This window comes from Terrapene carolina, unplaced genomic scaffold, assembly GCF_002925995.2.
Source record: "Terrapene carolina triunguis isolate 2854851 unplaced genomic scaffold, T_m_triunguis-2.0 Scaffold23474, whole genome shotgun sequence".
In the NCBI taxonomy this organism is placed as follows: Eukaryota; Metazoa; Chordata; order Testudines; family Emydidae; genus Terrapene; species Terrapene triunguis.
This window is the reverse complement of record NW_020687825.1, coordinates 13,106-27,057: the sequence shown is the minus strand read 5'-3', so window position 1 is coordinate 27,057 and position 13,952 is coordinate 13,106. Positions and strand designations below refer to the sequence as shown.

At 48.8% G+C, this 13,952-nt stretch overlaps 2 protein-coding genes across 2 annotated transcripts in view; both read right to left on the bottom strand.

Annotated features, from left to right (window-relative positions):
- Window positions 1-1,897: 1,897 nt before the first annotated feature.
- LOC112104995 (zinc finger protein 397-like) lies at window positions 1,898-8,736 on the bottom strand. The gene is made up of 5 exons (XM_024197623.2): window positions 8,569-8,736; window positions 7,975-8,096; window positions 6,713-7,354; window positions 6,139-6,346; window positions 1,898-3,791 (listed from the first exon to the last, which is right to left on the bottom strand). Exons 3-5 carry the CDS (start codon window positions 7,259-7,261, stop codon window positions 3,178-3,180), a joined length of 1,371 nt encoding a protein of 456 aa, XP_024053391.1. The 5' UTR covers window positions 7,262-7,354; window positions 7,975-8,096; window positions 8,569-8,736; the 3' UTR covers window positions 1,898-3,177.
- A 4,857-nt stretch (window positions 8,737-13,593) lies between these two features.
- The window catches only part of LOC113408745 (leucine-rich repeat-containing protein 3-like), a 1,653-nt gene continuing 1,294 nt past the window's right edge, over window positions 13,594-13,952 (bottom strand). The window contains exon 3 of the mRNA XM_026662144.1: window positions 13,594-13,605. Coding sequence (XP_026517929.1) covers window positions 13,594-13,605 — 12 coding nt within the window. The remainder of the gene's footprint in view (window positions 13,606-13,952) is intronic.

Sequence of the window (13,952 nt, the reverse complement as noted above, 5' to 3'; positions counted from 1 at the left end):
ACCCAGGGTCTGAATTACGTGCCCCAAAGCTGCAGGTTTACCTGAAAGCAGCTAATAGAAGTGTTCCTGTCTTTAGCACTCAGATGCCCAACTCCCAATTTGGGGTCTAAACTCAAATAAATCCGTTTTACCCTGTATAAAGCTTATGCAGGGTAAACTCATAAATTGCTCGCCCTCTAGAACACTGAATGAGAGATATGCACAGTTGTTTGCTCCCCCAGGTATTAATACATACTCGGAGTTAATTAATATGTAAAAAGTGATTTTAATAAATACAGAAAGTAGGATTTAAGTGGTTCCAAGTAGTAACTGACAGAACAAAGTAAGTTACCAAACAAAACAAAACAAAATAAAATGCGCAAATCTATGTCTAATCAAACTGAATACAGATAATTTCACCCTCAGAAATGCTTCAGTAAGTTTTTTCCTCAGACTGGACACCTTCCAGGCCTGGGCACAATTCTTTCCCCTGGTACAGCTCTTGTTCCAGCTCAGGTGGTAGCTAGGGGATTCTTCATGATGGCTCTCTCTCTGTGGTAGTCCCATCTCCAAAAGATATATTGGAATTGGAAGAAGTACAGAAAAGGTCAACATAACATTTAGGGGTATGAAACAGCTTTCATAGGAGGAGAAGTTAATAAGACTGGGACTTTTCACCCTAGAAAAGAGATGACTAAGGGGGCGGGGGGGATATGATAGAAGTCTATAAAATCATGACTGGTGTGGAGAAAGTAAATAAGAATGTGTTATTTACTCCTTCTTATAACACAAGAACTAGGGATCACCAAATTAAATTCATACGCAGCAGGTTTCAAACAAACAAAAAGTCAGTATTTCTTCACACAGCGCACAGTCGACTTGTGAAACTCTTTGCCAGAGGGTGTTGTGAAAGCCGAGACTATAACAGGGTTCAAAAAATAACTTTATAAATTCATGAAGGACAGGTCCATCAATGACTGTTGGCCAGGATGGGCAGGGATGGTGTCTGTAGCCTGTTTGCCAGAAGCTGGGAAAGGGCTACAGGAAATGATCACTTGATGATTATCTGTCTGTTCATTCCCTCTGAAGCACCTGGCATTAGCCACTGTTGGAAGACAAGATACTGGGGGAGATGAACCTCTGGTCTGACCCAGTTTGGCCATTCTTATGACCCTTGTTGGCCCCAGGCTCGTTGGCTCCAGCTGCCTCCATCCCATAGCCAGTTGCTGTGTCCCTGGCTCTGCCTTGGCTTTTCGTTTCTTTCCCCCACATGATTTGTTGTTGTCCAGTGCAGCTTCCCTATGGGGACTGTGGGCTGCAGCACATCAGGATCTTTGCTCTGGCCCTGTGTGGAGAGTATGACACATTGGCCCTTTGCTCTCAGAGCTTCAGAGTCTCATTTCCCCAAGGCAGCACAACTAGCAATCTCAGCATTTCCCTCTCACTATGCACATATCCCAGACCCATCAACACTTTCATAAGAACCTGGTTACAGCATGGGTCAATGTTCCAGTGCGGAGAAGAGCCATGTCCTTGTGACCTTGGCTGGGCCGAGATTGTAACCCTGTTACATGGATACGGTTAGGACTAGGCTACAGTGCAGCGTTTAGCAGTTACCAGGACAAAGCCAAGATGTAATGGGTCCTCGTGACTTAGGCTGGGTCTACAGCGGGGGTCGACCTAAGATACGCAACTTCAGCTACGTGAATACCGTAGCTGAAGTTGCGTATTTTAGGTCGACTTACCTGGCTGTGAGGACGGGGGAAAGTCGACCGCTGCCGCGCAGCCGTCGACTCCGCTGCCGCCTCTTGCCGCGGTGGATTTCCGGAGTCAACGGCAGAGCGATCAGGAATCGATTTTATCGCATCTTCACTAGACGCGATAAGTCGATCCCAGAACATCGATTGCCTGCCGCCGGACCCTCCGGTAAGTGTAGATGTACCCTAAGATCTGATCTACACCTAAAAAATTTGATTGACCTAGATACATCACTAAAGGCCGTGAAAAAAACTGTGCCTTGTGTGATGTAGTTAGATTAATCTAACCTCCAGTGTTAGATCAATTCTTCCATCGCACTAGCTACTGCCACTCGGAGAGGTGGATAAATATTGATGGAAAAACCTATTCTGTCGATGTAGGAAGTGTCTACTATGTTACTGTGCCACTGTAGTGTAGATATGGCCTGGGAACTGCAGGGTAGCAGAGTCCCAAGTGAGGATAGAAATGGGGCAGATGCAATGTAAAGCTGTGGGGAGCTCCAGGCTGGGAGCTGGGGAAGAAGCTTTAGAAGAGACAAGGGAGCTCCTACTACAGTTAAAGCAGCATTTGCATTTTCACTGCTCTGGCTGCTCCCTCCCAGCAGCTGAAGCACAAACACCTGCAAAGGGAGGGTCTGGAATAGAATGAACCCCTGATTTGGGGCCTTGTTTACAGGGAATTCAGGGTTCCAAGGCAGGTTCCCAGCAGCCAGGCAAAAGGAAAACACACGATACTGCTACCCCTAAAGCCCAAACAAGCAGAAAGGAGCCTGCAGGGCCAAGTGCAAGACATAGAGGAGTTCAGGGCCTGGAAGTCTATATTTACAGCCCAGGGATGTTCCTTTAGATCTAGCTGCTCAGCACCTGCGGGTGAGACGGAGAGAGCTGTGGGGCGTTGAACCCTTCTGCCCTGCTGGGTCCCCAAACCCATGGGGTGCTCAATTAGAAATGGACTTCAATTCTCTGTTGATCTCAGGCACTTCTCCTCCCATCTTGAGTCATCACCTCTGTATCAAGCCACCTATTGGCTGCAAATGCATCCCTGTCCTTGAGCCCCTGTTTACTTTTCACTACTTAACAGTGTTTCCACCCAGGGAGCCAAAAGCCTTTTACAAATAGAGGGTGTGGGCATGGGGAGAAAACATATCTGTAGCCTCAAAAACGGACCTCAGGATCTCCCAACTGAGAAGTCCTGTTCCAACTCTAGATGTCACACTTCTCCGGGAGCTGGGAACAGAACCCAGGAGTCCTGATTCCCAGCTTACCCTCGCCCCAACCTCTTAGTTTGCAAGACCATATCTGCTTTTCACTGTGATCACCCATCACAATCCCTCCTCGCAGCATTCAGTCACCCCAGGAAAGTGCTCCCTAAACTTCTCCCCAACCCTTTCCCATTCTATATCTGTGAGACCAGGGCAGAGGCCCAGATACCTGACACATGCTAGGCCACAAGACCCCCTGCCATGGGGCTGCTCTGGGGCAGTGGCTGCTCAGGACCTGCTGTGCAGCTGTGCTCATGGTTATGAGACGTGTGGGTCCTCTGATGTCTCGTGAGATGTGAGCTCTGGCTGAAGCGTCTCCCGCAGACGGTGCAGATATAGGGTCTCTGGCCCACATGGGTTCTCTGGTGCCGAGTGAGGTTGGAGCTGTCGCTGAAGCGTCGCCCACACTCGGTGCAGATGTAAGGTCTCTCCCCGGTGTGAGTTCTCTGGTGCGTCATGAGGACCGAGCTCTGGCTGAAGCTCCTACCACAGGCAGTGCAGACAAAAGGTTTCTGGCCGGCGTGCATCCTCCGGTGTTTTGTGAGAGCCGAGCTGTCGCCAAGTCTTTTCCCACACTCATCACAGGTCCAGCGTTTCTTGCTCGTGTGGACTCTTTGTGGTGTAATAAGGGCAGAGCCGACACTGATGCCCTTCCCACTCTTGGTGCGCTTATGAGCTTGTTCTGCCGGGTTGTGTTCCCCAGGGCGATGCTGCCCATTCTTTGTCTTGTGTTTTGGTTGCTCTCCTGAGTGACACGTTTCGCCTTTGTCGTCACCACTGGCCTTGCCATCGGCTGGAATGAGAGAAGAAGGTGGGATTAATTCCCTGAGCAGGAGAAGGAGTTTGGGGCAGGGGAACCACAAAGGGCTCCTCACCTGCTCACCCCATCAAAAGGGCTGGGGATCAAGGTTTAGGTCCCCCAAACCCTCCCCCGGGGGGGCTGGTTCTGTCTCAGTCTCCTCAGGTGAGAAGAAGGGTCGTTGAGAATGGGAGGGAGCATGAGTAACATGCACCCTGATGGGATGACACCAGCTGGGGTGGTGACACTGAGCCAGGGATGCAGGAAATGGCCCAGGAAATATCTGACACCCCACCCCCACCGAACCTTCCAGAGACACCTGCCCCCCAGCAAAGCTGCCACAAGCTCACCCTCCCTCCCTACCCCTACCCCTCTCATCCTGCCTCTCCCTCAACAAACCAGATGCCCTACCAGAGAGAACACCTTCTGGGAAAGCAGCTGCCCTCTCTGAGTTTCCCCCATCCTCCCCAACGTGCACATGAGTTAATTAACTCCCCACTAGCCCTGCGAGGGGCCTGACACGTCTGGTGGCACCAGGCCCACCCCTCTCACAGGATACATCTAGTCTGACCTCCTGGCCATTACATTTCACCCAGTTACCCCATTCTCAACACAATAACTTGTGTTTGACTAAAGCATCTTCCAGAAAGGGGTCCCTCTGGATTTGAAGACATCGAGAGAGGGAGACTCCATCTCTTCCATTGGGAGTTTGTTCCAATGGTTAATCATCCTCACTGTTAAGAATTTGTGCCTTATTTCTAATTAGAATTTGCCAGGGTTCACCTTCCAGCCATTGGCTCTTGTTCTGCCATTCTCTGCTACATTAAAGAGCCCTTTAGAACCCAGTATTTTCTTCCCAAGAAGGTACTTGCACACTTTAATCAAGTCACCTCTCAATCTTCTTTTATACAGGGAGTCCTCGGACTTACGACACAATTCGTTCCTCAAAATTGCATTGCAAGTCGAAACCGTTTTTTCCCATAGGAATCAATGGTATAAAGGGGGGATTGGTTTCTGAACCAAGGCTTGATACACTATTTTCACCACAATAACCCAGATGTTTGTACTAAATGAATTATAGATGACTAATGTTGCAACATCAATGTATTTACTGTACGCTGTATTTTGTAAACAGCATTAAAATAAACATATAAATTCACATATGCTTTGACCCAGAATACTCGCAACGCAGGCTCAGAAAGCCAGGGAGATCGGCACACATGCTGAGCCTCAGCCAATCACCAGTGATTGACTGAGCCTGGGGCCAGGAGCCAATCAAAAACAAGCGGCAACCCTGCCAAGCCACAAGCTACCCTGCTGCCTCAAAGCCAATCAGAAGTGACCCCTTCCAGCTCCGCACCAGTACTGTATAACAGCAACCAGGAAGTGATTTCAAGAGAACTTTATGCAACGTAAGGGCGAAACAAGTGTTGTAGGGGCGAAATGGGGCAGTCAATTGAAAAGCGGCATAAGTAGCGTCCGACAAAAGTTGGACATCGTAAGTCCAAGGACTCCCTCTATATGTTAAACACAGAGCTCTCACGGTCAGGCATTTTGAATAACTTTTCAGAGTGGTAGCCGTGTTAGTCTGTATCAGCAAAAAGAACGAGGAGTACTTGTGGCTTTTTGAATAACTTTTGTGGCTCTTCTCTACACTCTCTCCAATTTGTCTACATTCTTTTTCCAATGTGAACATCAGATCTGGCCGCTGTATACCAGCATCAGTCTCACCATTCCCTGCTCCTATTAGCCCTCAGGAGGAAATGGGAGACACACAGAGCCCCTGGCATCTGGTTGGCAGAGCTTCAAGCCACCCCTGTAACTGTTAATAGTTGGAAGAACCTACAGTCACTAACACTCTGCTCAGCATAAACCCCTCCCCCTCCCCCACCAGTATTCTGCAGAGCAGCCCCCTCAGCTCTGCCCATCCTCCCAGTACAGTTCAAAATGCTGACACCCTGAATGACTTCTTTCCCAGACCATAAATAAATAAAGGGAATGGGGGTCTCCGAGAGAAAAGGAAGGAAGATGCAGGAGGCACAGATCCCATGGCATGAGGGGAAGAAGAATCTAGGGGGGCACACAGAGCCCTCAGCATGGGATTGGGGGGTTCAGATGGCCCCAGACATGGGGCTGCAGACAGTCTCTAAAATAGAGGGAGATTGGAGAGCGGCATCCAGGGAGCTTGTTGAGGGGAATGGGGAGGGCTGCAAGGAGCCATTGCTCTCCCCTGAGCGAGCCAGCAACCCCATTCCTCAAACATGCTCTGCCCTGGGCCTTCCCCTTTCTGCCTCCCCATCAGTGACCCATAGCCCACCATGCCCTGTACCCAACTTATTACCTATTTCCTGGAGGGGCTGGTGCTCCTCTTTGGGGATATGAGGCAGCTTGTACAGGGATCCTGAAGCTTCATTCCATCCCCCGTCCTGGGATGCACACCCGGGATGGGGCTGTGGCTGCTCTAGTCTGGAGCCAGCAGATTCCCATAGTGCCCCAGGGGACGCCTTTTCTTCTGAGGCCACTTCCTCAACCTTTACACGCACCATGACCTGGGTATGAATCAAACATGTAATGAGAGAGCCAGGGCCTGGGGCCTGCTGTGGAGAGTGGGGTCTGAGAGGGGAGACACCAGGGAATGTCCCCCAAGGACACAGTGACAGGGGAGGGAAGCACAGATCCACCCACAAACCCATGGGTTGACAAGAAGTGCTGCAGGGGCTAATGGGGATGAGTGGCCAATAGTCCTGGCTCTGCTACTGCATGCTTAGCAGCTCCCATGGGGCTGGGCCGGCAACACAGGGGGAACAGGGACCACAGAAGTGAGCCCCATGGTCATGGTCCATACACAGATGTAGCATAGTCTGTCTCCCACCCCCCATCCTCTCAGTGGAATAATCAGGGTTAAATGCTCTCACCTGTAGCCCTGGCCCCTCAAACTCTGGCTGCCTCAGCTGGAACCCCTCTGCCAGGGCCACCGCCTGGGCACAGGTTTCAGGGCCACGTTCCCAGACCCAGCTCTGCATTTCCTCTGGCAGTATGGTTAGTAACTGCTCCAGGATCAGCAGCTCCAGGATCTGCTCCTTGGTGCGGCTCTGCGGCTCCAGCCAGCCATGGCAGAGCTCCTGGAGGTGGCTGTAAGCCTCCTGGGGCCCCTTGGCCTCCTGGTAGTGGAACTGCCTGAAACGCCGACGCCGCGTCTCTATGTGGGTGTCATCCCCACGGAGGGTGGCTGGCTCTTTCTGTGGCTCCTGCTTGACCCATCGTGGTGCTGCCCATCTCAGTAGCCCCCCAATGGTACCAGCCTGGATGACACAAAGGGCTTTTTCTGCCCCTTCCGCTCTCTCCCCTGGCTTGGGGCTGACTGGGTTCTGCTCTTCCATTTTCACTGGGGGCTGCATTCCCTGCTGTAGTGGTGCCTGGAGCTGGAAACCCAAAGCTGCACTTGCACCCAGCTCAGCAGCCATTGTCTGTCCTTGGAACGACTGCAATTCCAACTCAGGAACAAACCCTGTCGCTCACTTGTAGGGCCTGTAGGAACATCCGGTTCTCCAGGCAGCCTGCAGCAAAGGATCCAACATGGATTTTTCTGTGTGATGGAAGAATGAGAGCCGACCCATAACCCCAGGTCCCTGCTCTTGCTCAGAACAGACAGGCCCCTCTCTGACCACCCTGGCCCATTCCCCCACATAACCCAAGCTCCCTGGCCCCACTCAGCATGACAGGCCCCTCCCTGAACCTCTTGCAGAGTGGGGTGCATTTGGGTCCCTCCCCCAGAGCCAATCCATCAATTTTGTTTTGTGTCTCATCACAGTGATGAGCATGTGAGATCTCAGGGGGATGTTGGGCTGCTTGCCGGGGGTCCTGACAAGGTGGTAGGTCACCCGCTGAATTTATTAGTAAGTCTTATAGGGAGCACTGGGAGGACGCTCCTGAACCATTTGCCTTCCCTGACGGGTATTCCTGCAAGAGGTGACGATTTGGCCCCTTTAGGAAAACCAGGCACTGAACCTTACATTTAGCCACAGAGGTCAGGCAAAAGGCCTTGTGGTCTTGACCATTTTCACTTCCTCTTTATTCTTCTTTTGTTTAGTGTTTACACAGCCCCTAGCACAACATGGTCCTGGTCCATGACTGGGGCTCCTCATAGTGCTACTTCAATACAAATAATAATACTTACAAAAAACACATGAAAAGAACTTTATTTAGGTTCCAAAGTTGAGTACTCAGGGTTAGGAAATGCTGGGTTGTACGAACAGCCTGAACTTCATCTTCTTTGTGTGCCGGATGAGGCAGGGGGTCCTGTGGAATAAATAGCACATGATCATGTACCATAAAGAAGATTGCACCATCACGCCCACGGCTTGGGAACAACCACCCATCATGACCGCCTGGGCTCAGTCTGAGAGGAAAGTGTGCTCCCAGCTGGGTTTCGCCATGATGAAACGTGGTAATATACACAAGCCAAATAAGGCCTGGAGTTGCAGTGGTTTAACTAGCAGTAAGACTCCCAGCTCAGACACTGCCCCAGTCTTCCCCTGGAGTGCTGGCAGCAGCCCCTCTGAATCATTTGGTGCTACTTCAGATGCCATGGGGCACAGAGGGGGCAGAGTCCCAACTCACTGCCCCAACTCACTGCCCCAACGCTCTCTGGCTCTCCAGACCAGGGGTTGGTCTCACCCAGAGAGGAGCAAGGACAGAGCAGGAACTAGCATCTGGGGACTGGGCCCTGCACCCACAGTGCCACACTCAGTCTCCGAGTTCCTCCACCTACCTAACCACAGGGATGTGCCAGGCTCTGCTCCAGGGTGAAAAGTCCCCTAGGGCCTCCGGAGAATCAGAGCCAATCCACAAGGAGCTTTTGCAATGGAGGGCACCCAGTTCTGTTGCTGTGGCAGAAACTGTCTGTCCGGACAGATTGTAATCAGCAGCTGAATGTGCTCCTCCCCCCTGCAGCCAGCACTGGCGAGGGGAATGTGAAAGTGAAAGAGCAGAGAGAGGCCGGAGAAATGGAATGATAACAGGATGTTCCTGGCAGGAAGGGGAAGTCTCGTGTGTCTAGACACGCCTCTGTAGGATTGGTCCCCAATCCCCATCAGCAGCAGTAAACCCCTAGTTTGATCTAGCCGGGATCATTCTAGTGTCTCAGAATGATACAATGCAGAAGCAAATGTTGGTGTCTCTGCTTCTGTCCCACAGAGGCAGGATTCCTCCCCCCCCCTATTTCTCGAATTGACTCAAACTGCCCCATGGTCACTTTTTAGCTAATTGTCCAGAAGGAAAATACTTTAAATTCTGTTATGTTCTTTGTGTTTTGTTTCTGATTAATAGTGGGAAGAAGCTGTTACACAGAGAGATTAAACTGAAACACAATTCCCCCCATGTGGTGCTCAAAACCAGCACCCTTAAGGTGCCTATTCTACCAACTGAGCTAGCCACACTGCTGCTTACCAGCCTATCAGCCAAAAGATGACATCTGACAATGGTTTGGGAGCACCACTTTCCGTCTTGCCACATCTCCCAAGATCACTGATTTTTGCATGTCAGACACTTTAGCAAACACAGGTCCAGGGCCGGGTTACTCCCAGACTCTGCTGTGACGAGGTCTTTGCTGGTTTGTGCTGTGAGATTTATCTTTGGGGCAATGTGTGTGTGACTAAAACTGTACTAAAGAGGGCAAAACTCTGGCCAGTTTCCCCGGTGTGGGGGATGTTACCAGCGACAGGCTGGAGTGTAGAGACTGGGACATAGTTTCTGAAACAGGGATGTTTATGTCTCTTGATGCTGTTATTTAGAGGAAACAGTGATTTTTTAGAAACAAAATTAAAAAAAATCACTGAACCTTCTTTGATCAGCCATAAAAATTTACTGTCACTTTATTTTTGCCTCAGTAAGGAAGAAAACCCTGACCTTTTGGCCGGTTATGTTCTCCCAACTGAAGTAGCAGAGTGAGCTGGAATAGCCGGCAGCTTCAGCTCAGGTTGCAGGGCTGTCAGCAGAGTGGGGTGTGTGGAAAAGCCCAACATCTGAATGTGTCTGACCCTCCCTGAGATTCACTAACTTGAGACCCGGGGGAGGTGGCCCTAGCTCTGGGCTAAAGCTCAACAGAGCAATGTTTATGTAGAGGGACATTTAGGTCTATTTCATAAAATGCTGAGTCACCGCTAGGCATGAGCACAAAGCACTGTCTTGAAGGAAGAAGGGAACATTCCCACATGAATGGAAGGCCAGCTCCTGTGCAGCAGAGAGGTGTGGGACATTTGTGCCCTGATCTCAGGATGTAAAGAAACAATCAGCCCCCAATGACAGGAATCAAAACAAGCATTTTCAGAAGAGGGCAGGGATTGGAACCCAGCAGCTTCTTACAGACAAAACAGGCACTCTGCCACTGAGCTATATCCCCACATTGCTTGAAGTGCTCAGATCTTTAAAACAAGAGCGAAGCAGACACCTGTTCACCCTGTGTCAAGCTGGGATTGAAATCACTCCTCCATCAGTAGATGATACATACAGTCTGCCATAGCATCATGCACCCATTCATCGCATCAGCCCTTTTACTAGCAGTGCTGGGCCAGGCACGATGCCCCCTGAAATACTCCCAAATTCCCTTTCATCTGCCCTAGAAATGTGTTTAAATTTAAGTTTCCCTACTGGAGAAATAAATGAATCTCTCTATGAACAGAGGAGAGTGAGTCCATCCCTTTTCATAATCAATGTACAGACTAGCAGCTTGTTGTTTCCCATTCCTGGTGTTCTGGTGCCGTCATGTAGCTATTTCATGTCACTCCTTTTTATTAAAAAATGGTGTTTTTTACAGAAAACACTATTTTCCTTTTAGAAATACAGATGCAGTTTATTTAATGTACAAAAGTAAAGCAAATTCCTGCTTCTGATGCCACAATTCTGGAGAGAGGCGGGAACACGTGCACGGAGTGGCACAACTTTCAGCATTACTGACAGAGCCCAGGGTGGTACATCACTCTCAGAGAGGGCAGTGCTTTCTTTTTTCTCCAAGGCAAAAAGGGGATTTCTCCATCTTTCCCACAAATAATCCCCAGCAAAATAGGTAGGAAACAGCTCTCTGCTATGTGGAATAAAAAAGTTTCCAGTTCCATCCCTTAGTGGGAGTTTGTATCTGCTTAAAAAAATTAAGGAATATCCCAATGGAAGTGTGGGGGAGCCCTCAAACCAACAGGCCTGAGAGTAAAAGTCTCATGTGCTACCAGCTGTGCTACCCAGGGACTACAGCACATATTACGATAGGAAAACATTGATCTGAAAAAACCCTTTTTAATGCTAAAGGGCTATGGTTCAAACTGGACAGAGGGAATCAGTTCTCAGTATTTTGCCACTTTTCCCCTTCTCAAATTAGCCCAGAACACTCTTGAGGTTTTATAAATTAATTTCTTTTTTCAAATTCTGTCACCCTCCAGGCCAGTCACAGACGCTTTACTGGGCCACCTGTGTAATTCATCTTCTTAGCCCCTGGCTGCTCCTTTTGCTCCCTGCGTGCCTGGGGAGAGTCATTATTATCAATGGTTCATTCCAGGAGACAGGAGTGAAATCAGTTCTCAGCCTGGGTGCTGTTCTGAGTCCTTCACCCTCATTCCTTAGGTTATGGTGCCACCAGGTGGTCATTTCATGTCCCTCCTGGATTTTACACAGAAATACAATTTTCCGTGCACAGATCAATGGACTGCATATCTCAGATGGCTGCCCTTGGAGCTGGCGCAGGGATGTTGGTGGGAGGTGACTGTTGTCTCCATGACAGGGACATCTTTGCCCTATCCAGCACCCTCATCCCCCAGGAACCAGCCAAGTCATACACCTTTTGACGGCCATGAGAGGGGGCAGGGTGGTAAAAACCCATCCAAACCCAGGTCCCTTTATAACATGCCCAGAAACGATGGCTTCTAAATCAGCCCTCAGCTCAGTTATCAGCATATGGGAAAGACTGGTCTGAAATTGGTAAGATCTTGTTATTTTTAAAACATATTTACTGCATGCTAAGGGGCATTAACACAGCAGGATGGACTTCTCCATGCTACTTCATGGAGGGAAATCTGAAAAAATATTGGCTCTACTGAGATTTGAATATTTCAATCTTTCTCTGTTTTTGGAGGGGTGAGGGGGAAGATTAAATGAATGTTAGTCTCTCCCAAAGAAGTAACGTTTCTGTGGAAATCACTAACATTTTAAAAGAAAAGAGTGAAACCAAATGGCCACACATTGCATCAGAACCTAAGAAATGAAAAACAACACACATCTTTAATACACCAAACTTGTTGATATGGAACTCAACTCAACAATGCGCATCATCACAGGAACTCTCCAACCAACTCATCTTCCATGGCTTCCAGTTCTGAGCCACGTCGCCCCCCCCCCCCCATACCTCAGGAGGGAGATTGCAGCTGGCAAGGTGCTTGGGAAAGTATGTGCCAACCCAAGCTTGCCCTTGTTCAACAATCTTTTTAACCCACCTGCCACACGTCTTTCATCACAACACCCACTGTGGTCGAGGCTGCCATGCCAGGAAGTGACAGAGTCCCTGTGGTGGGAAGAGCAGTGCTTAACACCAACCACCAATCAGTTCCTCATCACAAACCCTACTGCTCGCCTGCTCAGCTTCAACCTGCCATGTCATCACTGGGTCCTTCTAATCAATTCCAGACTGGACAAGGCTTATGTGCAGCCAACCAGCACTGTTGGGGTCTTCAAGACAATCCAAGCTGCAGCTGCGGCGCAGATCAAACAACGATACACGTTGTTGAGGAATGCCCACTAACCAAATTCAGCAGTGGGCTCCGAGAGCTCCACTTGGCCACTGAGAATGTTATTGCTTGGCTCGGCGAACACACAAATGCTAAATAAATAAATAACGATTGACTCTGAAAAGTGATTTAACTTGACTCCTTTATATTTAAAGACATATTTATTTCTATGCTAGGCAAACTATAAGGATAAAGCAATTTCAGTTATTGTGACACTAGGTTGAAGGATTATTGAATCTTATACCAATTATAAAAATGTATTCCTAACTTGAGCTTCCTGTTATTAAAGGCCAGGTTTCCAAGTTCAGGTCCAAATGTTAGCAGTTTATTCCTTCCAAAGATGGGGGATGTTGGTCATCTGAGAATGTCACTGTGGGAATACGACCCGGAAACATTATCTACAGTCACCTATCAGGATCACTCAGCTTGCAACCGGCCACTATAAAAGCATAAGCAGAGCAAGATGGACTAATGTATTGTCCATCCATTTAGGATAGTCGTGACACTTCCCATCTGTGAATATGATTTTTTATCTTAATGAGCTGGGGGGAAAATAAATATTAGACTACATTTAAAACAAGAGCAATTGAAAAAAATAAGGAAAATGTATCATCTCTGCTTTGTTTCAAACCAGGGACCTGTCAGATGTTAGACCAAGATGCTAATCACTACATTAGAGAAACCACCTGTGGGTTTATGTCCCTTGTGCTGCACAAAAATATCAATCATGAAGTCTCATTCTCCCATAGAACTGGAGAAAACAATGTTCTAAAATTTGAATGAAATCTGATTATACAAAATACTTCCTGTCTCCATTTTTATTTCATTCCAGATAAACTTTTGTTGCCAATTCTTTGATTTGATCTCCCCTTCTCATATTATGATCTTTCTTTTCCTTCAAAGGAGTTGTGTGGTTAAAGGGATTGGCTGCTAAACTAACCAGATCCCTTCTTGCGTCATTGGGACAGATTTGGCATGTGACCCTACACTATAGCAATGCCCCTTAAAAACCTGGACTGTAATTTGCTCTAGCTCTGAAACTGAAAGACAGGAAAAACAAACAAAAATTGTAGACTCCTCACATCTCCACAAAACCATCTGTGATTTCTCTTCTCTTTCTCTTTCTTTTCTAGTGGGTGCCACTTCGATCTAGCCTCAGGGCAGGGGATTGGTAGGCTGATGGGGGTGGGGAGTAGGACATGGGGCCTTTCCTTTCTAGGGGGCGACAGCTTCGTTCCAGCCCCAGGGTGGGAGATTGGCTGGCTCAGGATGGTGGGAGATGGGGTTGGTGGAGGGGACAGTAGTGGAGGGCACAGGGGTTCCCTCCTCTGTCATTATCTCATCGATATCCAAGTCTGTGTCCCCTGCTTTGCCGCAGGCCTGCTTG

Coding starts and splice junctions, on each gene's coding strand:
- LOC112104995 (XM_024197623.2), bottom strand. CDS start 7,261: ATGGCTGCTGAGCTGGGTGCAAGTGCAGCTTTGGGTTTCCAGCTCCAG. Junction 6,347..6,712: donor TTGAGGGGCCAGGGCTACAG/GTGAGAGCATTT, acceptor ATTCATACCCAG/GTCATGGTGCGTGTAAAGGT. Junction 3,792..6,138: donor CCAGCCCCTCCAGGAAATAG/GTAATAAGTTGG, acceptor CTCTCATTCCAG/CCGATGGCAAGGCCAGTGGT.